Raw genomic sequence first — 15135 nt, 5'->3', positions numbered from 1 at the left:
CTTGTCTGCCAGCAAAACAGTTCAATCAGCCTCATTTACTGCCTTTAAAAAAAACATAGCTGATATGGCTGACTTGCTTAAACAAATGTGATTTCTAATGACAATTGAGATGTACAAACTGGCATAAGGGGACGACAAGCGGATAAGAGGCAATCCGTAATTTCGATTAAGACATTAATGAGCGAGCTAGGACAGACGTAGTTGATATAACTATTTGTTTAGCACTTTTGAAATGTACAGCTACAGAATTCAGAACATGGGTCATTCTTAGTGTTCTCCCTGTACACCAAGTCAGAACCGTAGGATAAATTAAAGGGGGCATATAAGCAGACAATGAAGGCTCTTACAAAATTTGTTGATTACATTTCTCTAAAACAGGTTATAGGCTACATGTGCACCACCAAGTCAAAACAGTTGGTGAAATTAAGAGCGGTAAATAGACCAAATTATTAGGGTGAGGCACATGGGCTACTAACAGCTTACTACACAATGTACACTTAGCATTACCTTCTTAGATACAGTGTACATATCTCCCTGGCATATTACATCATTTATGCAGCAGCATACAGGACATTTTTGGACTCACCTTGTTGTGCTGTACTCACTTGAACAGGAAGGTGGCTCGGCAGTCCTTCCTCGGCAAATTTTGTCATCAAAGTCTGGCCTTCTCTGGATTTATGGTGCTTTCAACTGGGAACTCTGAAAAAAACAAGGTTGAATCATGATGATCTTCAGGTCGTAGCTCTAGAAAGAGGCCTGAGTTCCCGACTTACAATTCCCAGTTGGATGACCATTCAAAACGTATTTCCCAGTCGGAGATCATTTTTTCCGGAATTCCCAGTTGTCTTGAACTCACTGAAGTCAACTTTTCGCAATTCTGAGTTAACAGTTGTTTTGAGCGCAGCACAAATCACACTTCATTGACAGCATGATTTATCATTTATCGTTTTAAACTTGGAAAAGAGATACTTAATCCCAGATTTGGGACCACACAGCCACTCCACTGAATAGCAGGCTAGTGATTGCTTTGCAACGCTTGCAGTTAGCCACTGTCACTGATTCCTTCCAAACCATTCATTGTTGAATTTACGATTCCAAACTCGTGTAATGTTTATGTCCAATGGCCCATGAGCACCGATACGTTTTACCTATACTTTCTCTTCATATGACAAGGATTAAAAAGGATTTGCCAGTAGATTGTCGACAAGATTCTTGATGATGCCTGAAAGCGAAGATTTTGAAAGTATGATGTTGACAGTCCAATCAAAGCTACTGTAGAGATAATGTAATTTGACATCATTTTATCTGTGGCCAATGACCTTGAGCCTTCTTGGATGGGCACTTCTAATGTAACTCTATGGCAGCACCCAAGGGGCTTGAATTTTCTAGGTCTACCCTTAGACTTGACATACTGTCCCCACGAGTGACAGAACACTGAGCTAATCATGGCACAAGTAAAGAACATTACCAAGACCTACGCTCCGTATTTTCCACTGGCTGCCCCACCACCACAAAAAGCAATGAGGTAGGCTGAAACACCTGCATTTTGGAGCTGCCTTAAGAAAGCAAAAAAGAGACCATGTTTGTATGCGGCTTTATTAACTCAATGACTTTTAAATATGTTTTTTAACTTTGTTTGAAAACTGATATGTGACACGTATTAATGCCAAAATAACAAAAACTATTTTTGGGGGGGGGGTTTTGCAAAAATTGTGGGGCTCTGAATGACGGGTTGCCACTGTTCGGTTCATTGCTATATGTCCATAGAGTACCACAGTATGAGTCATAATACCCATAAAACCTAGTGGTTAAACAGGGAAATGGTTCCAATTGTTTTTCCACCATTCATTTTTCCCATAGGGGATTTTAAAACGCTTAAAATAAGGGCTGTTTCGTGTAGGCTCTGCCCCCAGACCACACAAACTATACTTACCTCAGCCTAAACAGCAACACCACAGGTAACTTCCACAAGGCTGTGAACGATCTAAGAGAAGGCAAGGAGAGCCTTCTACCCCATCAAAAGGAACTTAAAACTCAACATCCCAATTAGGATCTGGCAACAACAAAAACACTTCAATCAGTTATAGAACCAATTGCACTCTATGGTTGTGAGGTCTGGGTTCCACTCACCAACCAAGAATTCCCCAAATGAGAATCTGCAAAAATATAGCTGTGTATAACACAAAACCACAAACACCACACGTAGAGCAGAATTAGGACTGTACCTGCTATTTATCAAAATCCAGAAAAGAGTTGTTAAATTCTACAACCACCTACAAGGAAGTGATACCCACACATTCCACCACAAAGCCCTCGTCGACAGAGAGAGATAAACCTACTATCACATTTCAGGTAAGACCTAGATGCAGACAATGTCGAAGTATCAACAGTTTATAATCAAACAGAGGCAGGAAAAAGGCAAGTCAAGGGCAGGGAGAGGTCAGTAATCCAGAAAGGTGGGGCAAAGGTACAGGACAGCAGGCAGAATGGTCAACACCGGGAAAACTAGGAAACAGGAACAATCAGGAGCAGAGGGGAAAACCACTGGTAGGCTTGACGAAACAAAAACAAACTAGAAACAGAGAACACGGTATAAATACACATGGGGTAATGGGGAAGATGGGTGACACCTGGAGGGGGGTGGAGACAATTACAAAGACAGGTGAAACAGATCAGGGTGTGACACCTACAGAAGAGTCCCCTCAGCCAGCTGGTTCTGTTCACAAACAGACCCCTAGGACAGCAACACAATTTGACCCAAACAAATTATGAGAAAGCAAAAAGATAACTATTTGACACACTGGAAAGAATCAACCCAAAAAACTGAGCAAATTGGAACGCTATCTGGCCCTAAACAGAGAGTACACAGAGAGTGACTGACCCAAAATTAAGAAAAACCTTGACTATGTACAGACTCAGGGAGCATAGCCTTGCTACTGAGAGAGGCTGCCATAGCAGACTTTGATCTTGAGAGAAGACCGGCTGTGTGCCCACAATTTTTGGGAGCTGCACTTCCTAACCTCCTGCCAAATGTATGACCACATTAGATACATATTTCCCACAGAACCACAAGGAATTCTAAAACAAATCAAGCATTGATAAACTCCCATATCTGTTAGGCAAAATACAGCAGTGTGCAACCAAAGCAGCAAGATTTGTGGCCGTTGCCATGTGAAAAGGGCAACCAGTGGAGCACAAACAACATTGTAAATACTATTTCACTTGCTTTGGCAATGTAAACGCATGTTTCCCATGCCAATAACGCCCATTTGAATTGAACTGATTTCTTTCCGAGTTTTTAACGCTCCGACCTGAAGCTCAGCGACGTCGTGATTTGACCTCTTTTTTTCCGCCGAGTTCCCAGTTGTCTTGAAAGCACCACAAGAGGCGGATGTTGAGTAGATTCATGATAAACAGACTAGCTAACGGTTGCCATCATTTGACTTCCCTACGAACAGGCTTGGGATATAGCTATCGTCATCACCCAATTCCAATTGTGTGGAAGAGACAACACATCAGGTAAATCCCGTGTAGAGATAACTAGGAAACAATATTTGAGAGGCTATCAGCTAGCTAACGTAACTAGCTAACGTTAATCTCCGTTTAGTTTTAAACTGATGTTACTCTATGTGAGCTAGCTAACGTTACATGACTGTTCTTTTGAAATGTTCCATTTTCACTGATGACAATAATATCTAACTAGATACCTAACTAGCTACAGTAGCAACTATACTAACTAGGCAGACCGTTGTATAACGTTAGCTAGCTGATGTAAACGTCCAGTCAAATCAAGGCTTCTCTCACGTCAACAAGTCCTAAATGCAGTAACGACGAGCTAGCAATTTATGTTTGATATAAACTGTGTCGATGTCTAGATAGCTAGCTACAAAACGTAAAGAGTGTTTGGTGGGTTGAGCGGATCATCTATGTAAATAACGTTACTATATCAAGAGGATTCAGGAAAAGGATGGATGAAGCTTTCTAGAAAGTTGCCTCACTAGAGAGAACTATGCTTGTTTTGTTGTATGTCACCCCCCGATTCAGTTCCATATGACAAAATAGTGTAGTTTAGTTGTTTTTTTTAAGGTAAATTATTGAAAATGATGATGGCTCATTCATATTCTACTTAAACATAAATTGGCAATGGCAGTTTTTTTGTAACATCACCATCATTGGTCCTCAATTACTTTGTTGGAATTCAGTGTTATGTTATAACAAATGAAGGCCTGTTTTAACTGTTTGTGATCAAATCAAACTCATCCAGACATAATGAAGTGCATGACTGAAGCGTCTCTGGGTGTCCCTTAAACCTAAGTGTTCTGTACTCTGATTCTGAATTTCTGATGCTGTTCTAATGTACGACGCTTAAATGCTTACTTTCCAAACAGCGCAAGTGCAAATTCCTGGCCTCATCTAGGTTGCCTTGGGTACAATACGGGTATTAACTTAGCCTAGCTCTTAAAGAATTGTGGCGTACATTCAGATGCCATGCATTTGTACATTTTTATTTCTATCATACCCTGGACATTCCTGTAATTTCCCCAGCTTAATCAGTCTTCACATCACACTCACTAACTGGTTGGATAGCTCTCCTCTGCCTTATCACTGCCTTAGATTACCCAGTCATTTGACAGGTTTATTTTTATTGCGCTGTCTGGCATTCTGACTGTTTGTTTTGGAGCAGGCGGGCCAGCCTCCTAATCATCTTATCTTCAAATTAGAGACGCCGTGACATGCATGGTGATCTCTCACAGGCATGGTCAGCTGACCTGGGAAAGTGAAGCCTAGTAGGCCGAAGTATGGATGGCAGGTCTGGACAGCTGGTGGCATAGCAGTGTCCTGCTCCCTAGGCTAGGCTGTGTTTGTTTTCAGACACGTGCAGTAGTCAGGTGAGGTTTATGTTGTTGTAGAGTCTGTTAGGGAAAGTGTTAGGCTAATCTGTAGCCAAGTTAATTGCGCTGCATTGCTGTGATGACATATGAGTCTGTAATACCAACATGTTTCAAGCAGACCACCATAGTCACTGTGTCCAAGAACACTAAGGTAACCTGCCTAAAAGACTACCGACTTGTAGCACTCATGTCTGTAGCCATGAAGTGCTTTGAAAGGCTGGTCATGGCTCACATCAACACCATTAACCCAAAACCCTAGACCCACTCCAATTTTCATACCGCACCAACAGATCCAGAGATGATGCAATCTCTATTGCACACCACACTGTGCCTTTCACATCTGAACAAAAAGAACACCTATGTGAGAATGCTATTCATTGACTACAGCTCAGCGTTCAACACCAAAGTGCCCTCAAAGCTCATCACTAAGCTAAGGACCCTGGGACTAAACACTTCCCTCTGCAACTGGATCCTGGACTTCCTGATGGGCCGCCCCCAGGTGGTAAGGGTAGGTAACAACACATCCGCCACGCTGATCCTCAACACGGGGGCCCCTCAGTGGTGCGTGCTCAGTCCCCTCCTGTACTCCCTGTTCACTCATGACTGCACGGCCAGGCACTACTCCAACACCATCATTTAAGTTTGCTGATGACACAACAGGGGTAGGCATGATCACCGACAACGATAAGACAGCCTATAGGGAGGAGGTCAGAGACCTGGCTGTGTAGTGCAAGGACAACAACCTCTTCCTCAACATGATCAAGACAAAGGAGATTGTGGACTACAGGAAAAGGAGGACCGAGCACGCACCCATTCTCATCGATGGGGCTGTAGTGGAGCAGATTGAGAGCTTCAAGTTCCTTGGGGTCCACATCACCAACAAACTAACACGGTCCAAGCACACCAAGACAGTCAGTCGTGAAGAGGGCAAAACCTATTCCCCCTCAGGAGAATGAAAAGATTTGGCATGGGTCCTCAGATCCTCAAAAGGTTTTACAGATGCACCATCGAGAGCATCCTGACGGGTTGCATCACTGCCTGGTATGGCAACTGCTTGACCTCTAACCGCAAGGCACTACAGAGGGTAGTGCGTACGGCCCAGTACATCACCAGAACCAAACTTCCTGCCATCCAGGACCTCTATACCAGGAGGTGTCAGAGGAAGGCGATAAAAATTGTCAAATACTCCAGCCACCCTAGTCCTAGACTGTTCTCTCTTCTACCGCATGGCAAGCGGTACCGGAGCGCCAAGTCTAGGTCCAAGAGGCTTGTAAATAGCTTCTACCCCCAAGCCATAAAACTCCTGAACAGCTAATCAAATGGCTACCCAGACTATTTGCATTGCCTCCGCACATTGACTCTGTACCGCTACCCCCTGTATATAGCACCGCTGTTGTTATTTACTGCTGTTCTTGAATTATTTGTTATTCTTTTTTTTGTTGTATTTTCTTAAAACTGCATTGTTGGTTAAGGGCTTGTAAGTAAGCATTTCACGGTAAGGTCTACACCTGTTGTATTGGGTGCATGTGACAAATACAATTTGATTTGATATCTAGTTCTTAACTGTTCCAATAATGTCAGCTCCTCTTGTGTCATTTGGCCAGTCAATCTCCTTTATTTTGAGGCAATGTGCTTGTTTTATTTAAAGGCTACTGAGATTAGCTTAGGTAAGCGCTTGTGTTGTCAGGTGAATGAATTAATGCCATAATGCAGTCGACTGTGATTTAATGGGCATGCATGTGTTAGTATCTTATAGTTATGATGTTGGAGACTAAATGTTCAATCACAAATGTTTGAGGGAAGCAAGTTGTCTATAATTAACCTAGCACTTGTTAATGGCTGCACACTGTTAGTGCTTTTCATTCGCCTGAGAAAGTAGCAATTGCAATTTCCAAATAGGACCACATACAAGAAACTTTTGCCATCTTTTCTTTTCCCTTTTTCTTGTAGGCTGTTGGACCTGACAGAAGAGCAGGTGGAAACTCCCCACTGTCATCAGCAGGTAATCATGACTAATGTCCCTTCTCTTCACCCTGCTGCTATGGGTTCTGTTTTTCTGTAAATATTGGCGGATTTAAGAGGTCATTTCTGTTTTAATGTCAGACTGCCAACTCATTGCTAAACTCCCTAATGTTTGCTGTCGTGAGTGTGTTAGGATAATTAACATTACTAATGTTTATCATCTAACACACATTTAGGTAAAGGGTGGATTGAAAGCAATTGCCATTGTTTTTGTCTTAAATCCCTGCAAATGTAATATTCTAGAGGCCTCAGAGGCAGTAGCCTAGCCCTAGCCTAAACCCAGCGTTATCCAGCAATACTGTTGAATGTTGTCTGCATCCATCATATTTATCATACCAATTCACTTGATTGAAAAGATCTAGGGTCTACCAAGACGAGTCAATACTGAAACAAACTGTCAGATAAGTACATTTATTTGAATGCATCAGTAGCTGAAGTGCGAGACAGCTGCTGTATCATGTTGCAGTGTGTGGGTATTGAACTGACTGTCAGTGAACTGATAGGCCTGTGTGCGTGTTCTTCTCACAGAGTGGCTGAGTGAGTCCAAGGCCAGTGGTGAGTGGAGCTTCTACCCCAGGCCCCCCATCCAAAGGTCCACCCAGCATGTCCAGCGACCCACCTCCTCCCTACCCCGGAGGTCCCAGCGCCCCTCTTATCGAGGAGAAGAATGGACAGCCAGCCGTTCCGGGTACAATTATTCTATAATGGTCTGTTATTGTATGATGTGGAGGAAAAAACATTTAGTTTGGGGCAAGACTACAAAAAGAGACTATTTTACAAAAGGACAGAAGTCCAGGGTAGGAACCACGCACAGGCATACCTGTGAACTTCATCAGAGCTCTGACGAAGGCCGTGAGGCCGATATGTAAGCTTATTAAAGATCAGTGATACTATCAAGAGCAGTGTGCGGTTTTCTTTTTCATTCATGAAGTTCAACTATTGCCATGCACCTGCAATAAGTTTGCTCAGATGTGCTAGTGCCTTTTGAATACCTGTGAACTTCAAAATACCATCTGGTTTCTTTGACTGGGCTGCTGATTTAGTATTTGCACTGTAGCTGACTAGCTGTAGGGAAACTGGTGTGAATTTGCATAATTGCCTCCCATAACAGCTCTTGTGTGGCTGGTTAGAGGAAGGCCTAGAGAAACATCACCAGGAAAACCTTGAAAGTAGGCCCTGTCTGTGAACAAATCTTTATTTGTCTGGCTCCCCTTCCACCCCAGGTTTCCTTACAACAAAATACTGTTTTGATCAGCCAAAGGAATGTCATCAACAAAGTGTATTTGTTACAACTACGTAACAAATCCTTGAGAATTGTAAATCTATGAAAAAGCACAAGTGCGGCTATTCTGGACCTAGTAACAGATGATGATGCATGTTCTCAATAATGGGCAAATGCCTTACTTGATTTAAGCCCAACATAAGTCATGTTTCTTCAATCAATCATTGCTGTGAAAGCTCACTAATAAATCCTTCTTGTTTGTCTGTGTTTTCTCTCCCAGGCTCGGCGGCCCCTGTAACGACGGGTCCTCCTCAGGGGCCCTCCCTGCCTCCAGACTATGGCCCTCCACCCTACGAGGCCACGCTACAGCCAGGCTTCTTGCCGCCACACGTCCCAGGAGATGGGGCCATGCCCATACCACATGGTAGGCATACACTGGTCTACAGGGGGAATGAAATAAGATGGGCGACTCTAAATGCATACACATGTCATTTGGCATAGCACCTGTATACAGAACATAAACAGTACATACCTCCTTGTGTTTTTACTCTACAGGTGGCTTCTACCCTCCGCCAGGTCACTTTGGCCCGGGGCAGTTTGGCCCGGGGCAGTTTGGTCCGGGGCCCATTCAATTTGGGCCTGTGGCAGGTCAGACGGCTCACACGGTGCTGGCACCCCCTGGGACAGCTACCACAGTGACCGTGCTACAGGGGGAGATATTCCAGACAGCACCCGTACAGACTGTGTGTCACCACTGCCAGCAGCCCATCATCACCCGCATCAACCACAGCGTGGGCCTCATGAACGCTGTCTTCTGCCTCTTCTGCTTCTTTGTTGGGTAAGAGGAAGAATTGGTGTACTACATTGTATAGAGGTTATGTAAGGAATAACCAACGAGTGGCTATGCGTTCTATGGAAAATAATAAACGGCGTGGAAAGTGTGTTCCACGACATGTTTAGTTACATTATTTTCCTGAGAAAAGCCCATAAAGCCCTGAGTTGATTCTCTTTCACACCATGGCTATAATTGAACACATTTGCTGCTAGAAATGTGTTCATTTGCAGGTAGAAATGTGTCAACATCCACTGAAGTAGCTAACAAGTTTACTAGATACAGTGCCTTCAGAAAGTATTCATACCCCTTGACTTATTCAATATTTTGTTGTTACAGCCTGAATTCAAAATGTATTTAATGTGTTATGTTTTATTCTCACCCATCTACACATAATACCCCATAATGACAAAGTGAAAACGTTTTTAGCAATGTTAGCAAATTTATTTAAAATGAAATACAGAAATATTTAATTTACATGAGTAATCACACCACTGAGTCAGTACTTTGTAGAAGCAGCGATTACAGCTGTGAGTATTTTCTGGGTAAGTCTCTAAGAGCTTACCACACCTGGATTGTGCAACATTTGCCCATTTTATTATTTTCTAAATTCTTCAAACTCTGTTAAATTGGTTGTTGATCATTGCGAGACAACCATTTTCACATCCCACTGTCTGGTGGAAAGCAGACTGAACCAGGTTTTCCTCTAGGATTTTGCCTATGCTTAGCTTCATTCTGTTTATTTTTTATCCTGAAAAACTCCCCAGTCCTTCATGATTACAAGAATACCCATAACATGATGCAGCCACCACTATGCTTGAAAATATGGAGCGTGGTACTCAGTAATGTGTTGTATTGGATTTGCCCCAAACATAACACTTAACACAAAAAAAGTTAATTGTTTTGCAACATTTTTGCAGTATTACTTTAGTGCCTTGTTGCAAACAGTATGCATGTTTTGCAATATTTTTATTCTGTACAGGCTCCTTCTTTTTCACTGTGTCAATTAGGTCAGTATTGTGGAGTAACTACAATGTTGTTGATCCATCCTCACAGCCATTAAATTCTGTAACTGTTTTAATGTCACCATTCGCTTCATGGTGAAATCCCTGAGCGGTTTCCTTCCTCTCCGGCAACTGAGTTAGGAAGGGCGCCTGTATCTTTATAGTGACTGGGTGTATCCAAAGTGTAATTAATAACTTCACCATGCTCAAAGGAATATTTAATGTCATTTTTTTTTTTTTTACCCATCTACCAATAGGTGCCCTTCTTTGAGAGGCATTGGAGAACCTCCCTGGTCTTTGTGGTTGAACCTGTGTTTGAAATTCACTGCTCGACTGAGGGACCATACAATTATCTGTATGTGTGGGCAGTGTAGCATGTAAATCTTGGTGGGGGGGGGGTGCATGCCAGCAAAGCCACAACACTAAACAATAAATTAATTGCACTATAATGGTGACAAACGGTGCCCACAAACCGTTAGGGCCTACATAAAGCTGTCGCAACTGCAGTCCCAACACCTTACCAATGCTACACCTGGCTATCAGCGGAGCCTTGTCTGGCAGCAAAACAGTTCAATCAGCCCCATTTACTGCCTTTAAAAAAAAGAAGCTGTTATGGCTGACTTGCTTAAACAAATGTGGTTTCTACTGACAATTGAGATGTACAAACTGTGGCATAAGGGGACGGCAAGCTGATAAGAGGCAATCCGTAATTTCGATTAAGACGTTAATGAGCGAGCTAGGACGGACGTAGTCCATATAACTATTTGTTCAGCACTTTTGAAATGTACAGTGGCAGAATTCAGAACATGGGCCGTTCTTACAGTGTTCTCTCTGTACACCAAGTCAGAACCGTAGGATAAATAAAGGGCACATAAGCAGACAATGAAAGGTCTTACAATATTCAATGATTAAATTTCTCTAAAACAGGTTATAGTCTACATGTGCACCACAAAGTCAGGGCAGTAGGTGAAATAGACCGATTTATTAGGGTGAGGCACATGGGCTACTACCCAAGCGTACTACACAACATACACTTAGTATTACATTCTTAAGTTGTTTTGTTAAGTTGTTTTGAACGCGGCAGAAATCACGCTGAATTGACAGCATGGTCAATGTTGAATGTTTAGAATTTTAAGCTTGGAAAGAGACCCTTAAACACAGACTTGGGACCACACGGCCATTCCATTGAATATCAGACTAGTGATTGCTTGGCAATACTTGCAGTTAGCCACTGATTCTTTCCAAACCACTCATGGTTGAATTTGCGATTTCCAACTTGTTGTGTAATGTTTATGGCCGATGAGCACCGATATGTTTTATCTATTATTTCTCTTCATATGACAAGTATTGAAAAGGATTTGGCAGTAAATCGTTGACTTGATTCATGATGATGATTACTAGCGAAGATTTTGAAAAGTATGATGCTGACATGATCAGTCCAATCAAAGCTACTGTAGATATAACGTGATTTGATGTCATTTTATCTGTGGCCAATGACCTTGAGCCTTCTTGGATGGGCACTTCTAACAGAACACTGAGCCAATCATGGCGCAACTAGAGAACATTACCAACCCCTACGCATCGTATTTTGCGCTGGCTTGCCCAACCACCACTGAAAGCACTGAGCTAGGCTGAAACACCTGCATTTTGGAGCTGCCTTTCTCAAGAAAGCAAAAAGATCATATTTGTATGTGGCTTTATTAACTCAATTATATATATATTTTTTTATATTGTTTGCAAACTGATATGTGACATATTAATGCCAAAATAACATGAAAAATGGGCACCCCTGCACCCCCTCAAAGCAGCAACAAAAGATGAGGTAGTCATTCAAAAATCATGTTAAACAGTTGCACACAGTGAGTCCATACAACTTTTTATGACTTGTTAAGCAACATTTTACTCTTGAACATATTTAGTCTTCCCATGACAAAGGGGTTGAGTATTTATTGACTCAACTTTAAAAAAATTAAAACCTCTACAGGATCGGTGTCCCTAAACCGGGACGGTTGTTGCTAATGTGACTAGAATGACGTAAGTAACAGCCAACTTTCCAGGACATAGACATGTCTTATATGGGCAGAAGGTTTAACAAGAATTTAAGCTAACTGCACTGCCCAATTTACAGTAGCTACTACAGTTAAAATACCATGCTATTGTTTGCAGAGAGTGCACGACAACAAAACGCTTTTATCCCGGCAACAAAGTGTTTCCTTGCAAATGGTATCAAGGATATGCATATCCTTGCTTCAGGTCCTGAGCTACAGGCAATTAGATTTGGGTATGTTATTTTAGGTGAAAATTGGAAGAAAAAAAACTTTCCACTTTGACATTATGGGGTATTGTGTGTAGGCCAGTGACGACAAAATCTCAATTGAAACCAATTTAAATTCAGGCTGTAACACAACAAATTTGGAGAAGCTCAAGGGGTGTGAATACTTTCTGAAGACACTGTAGCGAGAGTAGTTGCCTCGGTAACCAAACAGACTTGCTAGTATAGCTAACCAAACCATCAGTCCTGCTTGCTGTTATGAAAATCGAATGCAACAATGCCAATAATGTTTTCAATTAAACTTCTGCTTTCAAAAGCAGCTCAAACATAGAACATGTAAGAATGAAGTAGCCATTGAATTCTACCATGCGTCATAAGGAAATAATGCATGCTCTAGAATGACCTTCAAGCCAATCGGAAACGAGTATTCAACAATACCATGGTATAAACACAGAATAATATACTATGGCAGGAAATATTTGATTTCAGGCCAAACACCACAGAATGAAATGAAGTAGAGCAGCGGGTTGTTAGCTATAATAAGACTATTGATTTTGGTCTGTATTCTCTGGTGGTTTGTTTCGTAATTTTTCTCTCTCTCTCCTCTACCACAGGTGTGATCTGGGCTGCTGCTTGATTCCCTGTCTGATTGATGATCTCAAGGATGTGATACACACCTGCCCCTACTGCAAGGGCTACATCTACACATACAAGCGTATCTGCTAACCACCAACAGATAGACACGTATATATATATATTATGCACACATTAACTCACAGCCCCTCATGGTTGTAGTTGCAGCCTATGTTCTTTCTCCAACATTTGCTCAGTGTGTTGTGCTTCATTTAGCCCTCCTAACTTTACCCTCACTTTCTAAAGCACTTGTTCACACACACTATACTTACTGTATATCATAGGAGGCTGGTGGGAGGAGCTGTAAAAGGACAGGCTCATTGTAATGGCTGGAATGGACTCCATGGAACGGAGTCCAACACGTTGTGTCCATGTATTCGATTTGTTTGGTACTATTCCACCGATTCCATTCCAGGCATTACAATGAGCCTGTCCTCCTATAGCTCCTTTCACCAGCCGCCTCTGATATATATATTGTCCAGACTCACTTACCTAGCTATGTACAGGCATTTAGATAAGTGCTAGATAGACACGTCACAGGGGACTGAACTTGATCTAAAAACAGAAACCTATAACAATTGAGAAAAGATGAGTTGCAGACACGGTACATCTTACATACTTTATATAAATGTCTTTGGTTACGAGAAGGCTCGGAATTTGACATTTATGGTGCGAACTTGAGGGGTAGAGAAGGTCACACTTTGGGAAAGCTGTAAACATTTGTCACTTTAATCAAAATCGTCAGCAATCATCAGCAATTGCAGGGTCAGTATTTTGTTGTTTCTGTAATTATTTAATGTATTTTAACATGTTAATTTTGAGCACAATGAAGGTTACGTCCATGTCTGAGACCTACTTTATGTTTATGTTCGATCACCCTGTTTGTCCTACAACCTAAATGTATATCCATTTCAAATGTTACAAGGAAATAACCATGTATCAGATTTGTCAGGACAAACTCGAGTCGGTAAGACTGAGTTTAATTTATTTTGTTTTCCTCACTTAAGTGAGATAAGTATGTGTTACTGTCTTTTTTAATCCTCTATGTGCTTTAGATACACTTGATGTCCAGTGATTTTTGCTAGAGTTGTTACACAATAATGCCAGTCATGTCCATATGAATGTATTCAATTTTGATAATGAAGAAAATGTGTGCTTATATAATGGTATTGCGAATGCACAAGTTCCCATGTGAAATTTCATACATTCATAAAACCATAATTGCCATGACTTTACTGTATAGTTTTTATTTATTTAAGTGGTTTAGACTGTCATTCATTTAGCTACTTTATAGCCTTGCTTGCCAAGCTTCATTATCATTAAGACCCAACTGGTAAGGAGACTAGCTTATTTTGGAAGACTTTTGTCAACAACTTGGACTATATGTCATATTAAGGATAATTTACATGTGGCTTGGTGTCAAATGAAGTGTCTGAGTGAACCTGATCTTTACTCATAATCCTGTACTCTCCACAAACACATCACCTGTCATTGATGCAGGACTACATTGAGCTTCAACATCCATGCAGTCACCGAGCACCATAACCATGCACATGTCAGAGGCTGCGATTTTCTAGTTGATCTATCAGTCCACAGAGAAAAATAAGTTTCCTTGTATTTTTCCGTATAGGAAGGGAACGGAGCGAAGCCGACCTGGCTGGCAGAGTCCAATCCGCTCTGCTGGAGAGGCACATTAGAATGATGAAGCGCTCTGCATGATATCACTGTAATTTTGTGCAGTCCTCTCCCAGGCCATATGTCCAGTCTGTGTCACGAGGCCAATGTGTGTCAACCTGTGCTGCCCAATCCTACTCTGTCCTGCCCAATCCCAAACAGATTATCCTTTCAATGGTCATGTCTGTCAGTTGATGTTCAGAGGGAATAATTAAAGTGGAGTGCATCGAGGGTTTTTCCCTCGCCATTGTTTTACTACCTTTTTTGATGGGTTACATAGCGTATTTAATGATAAACAGAATGTCCTTTATATTCAATCTCATACATTCTTTCATATTCAGCATTTCTGTGCATAAACCTGCTACATCATCTGTTCAAGCAAAGTTAAGGTCTCAAAGCCACAATCTGCTCTTTCTTTTTAGTGTTCCTTGTCTAGGTTTGATCACTATTGCTATGATGCATGTTAGTCTGAGATGCCATAGAGATACAGGTATACAAAAGCAAGTTCGTCACCAAGTCTTGGCTGAAATAATGTAATCTCGAATGCAGATTCGAGTGATGTCATCACCTGCTTCATATTAACG

At 41.7% G+C, this 15135-nt stretch overlaps 2 protein-coding genes across 2 annotated transcripts in view; both read left to right on the top strand.

Moving 5' to 3' along the window:
• LOC111980544 (uncharacterized) overlaps window positions 1-15135 on the top strand; it is a 33704-nt gene that overhangs the window by 10854 nt on the left and 7715 nt on the right. The window contains exon 4 of the mRNA XM_070433716.1: window positions 6843-6894. Coding sequence (XP_070289817.1) covers window positions 6843-6894 — 52 coding nt within the window. The remainder of the gene's footprint in view (window positions 1-6842; window positions 6895-15135) is intronic.
• Window positions 3376-14107, top strand: cdip1 (cell death-inducing p53 target 1). Its single transcript, XM_024011329.3, has 6 exons — window positions 3376-3519; window positions 6843-6894; window positions 7443-7602; window positions 8417-8560; window positions 8692-8974; window positions 12859-14107. The coding sequence occupies exons 3-6, from the start codon at window positions 7518-7520 to the stop codon at window positions 12968-12970; spliced, it is 624 nt and encodes a 207-aa protein (XP_023867097.1). The 5' UTR covers window positions 3376-3519; window positions 6843-6894; window positions 7443-7517; the 3' UTR covers window positions 12971-14107.

This window comes from Salvelinus sp. IW2-2015, linkage group LG20, assembly GCF_002910315.2.
Source record: "Salvelinus sp. IW2-2015 linkage group LG20, ASM291031v2, whole genome shotgun sequence".
Taxonomy (NCBI): domain Eukaryota; kingdom Metazoa; phylum Chordata; class Actinopteri; order Salmoniformes; family Salmonidae; genus Salvelinus; species Salvelinus sp. IW2-2015.
The sequence above is the reverse complement of the archived record's forward strand: the minus strand, read 5'-3'. Positions and strand labels throughout refer to the sequence as shown.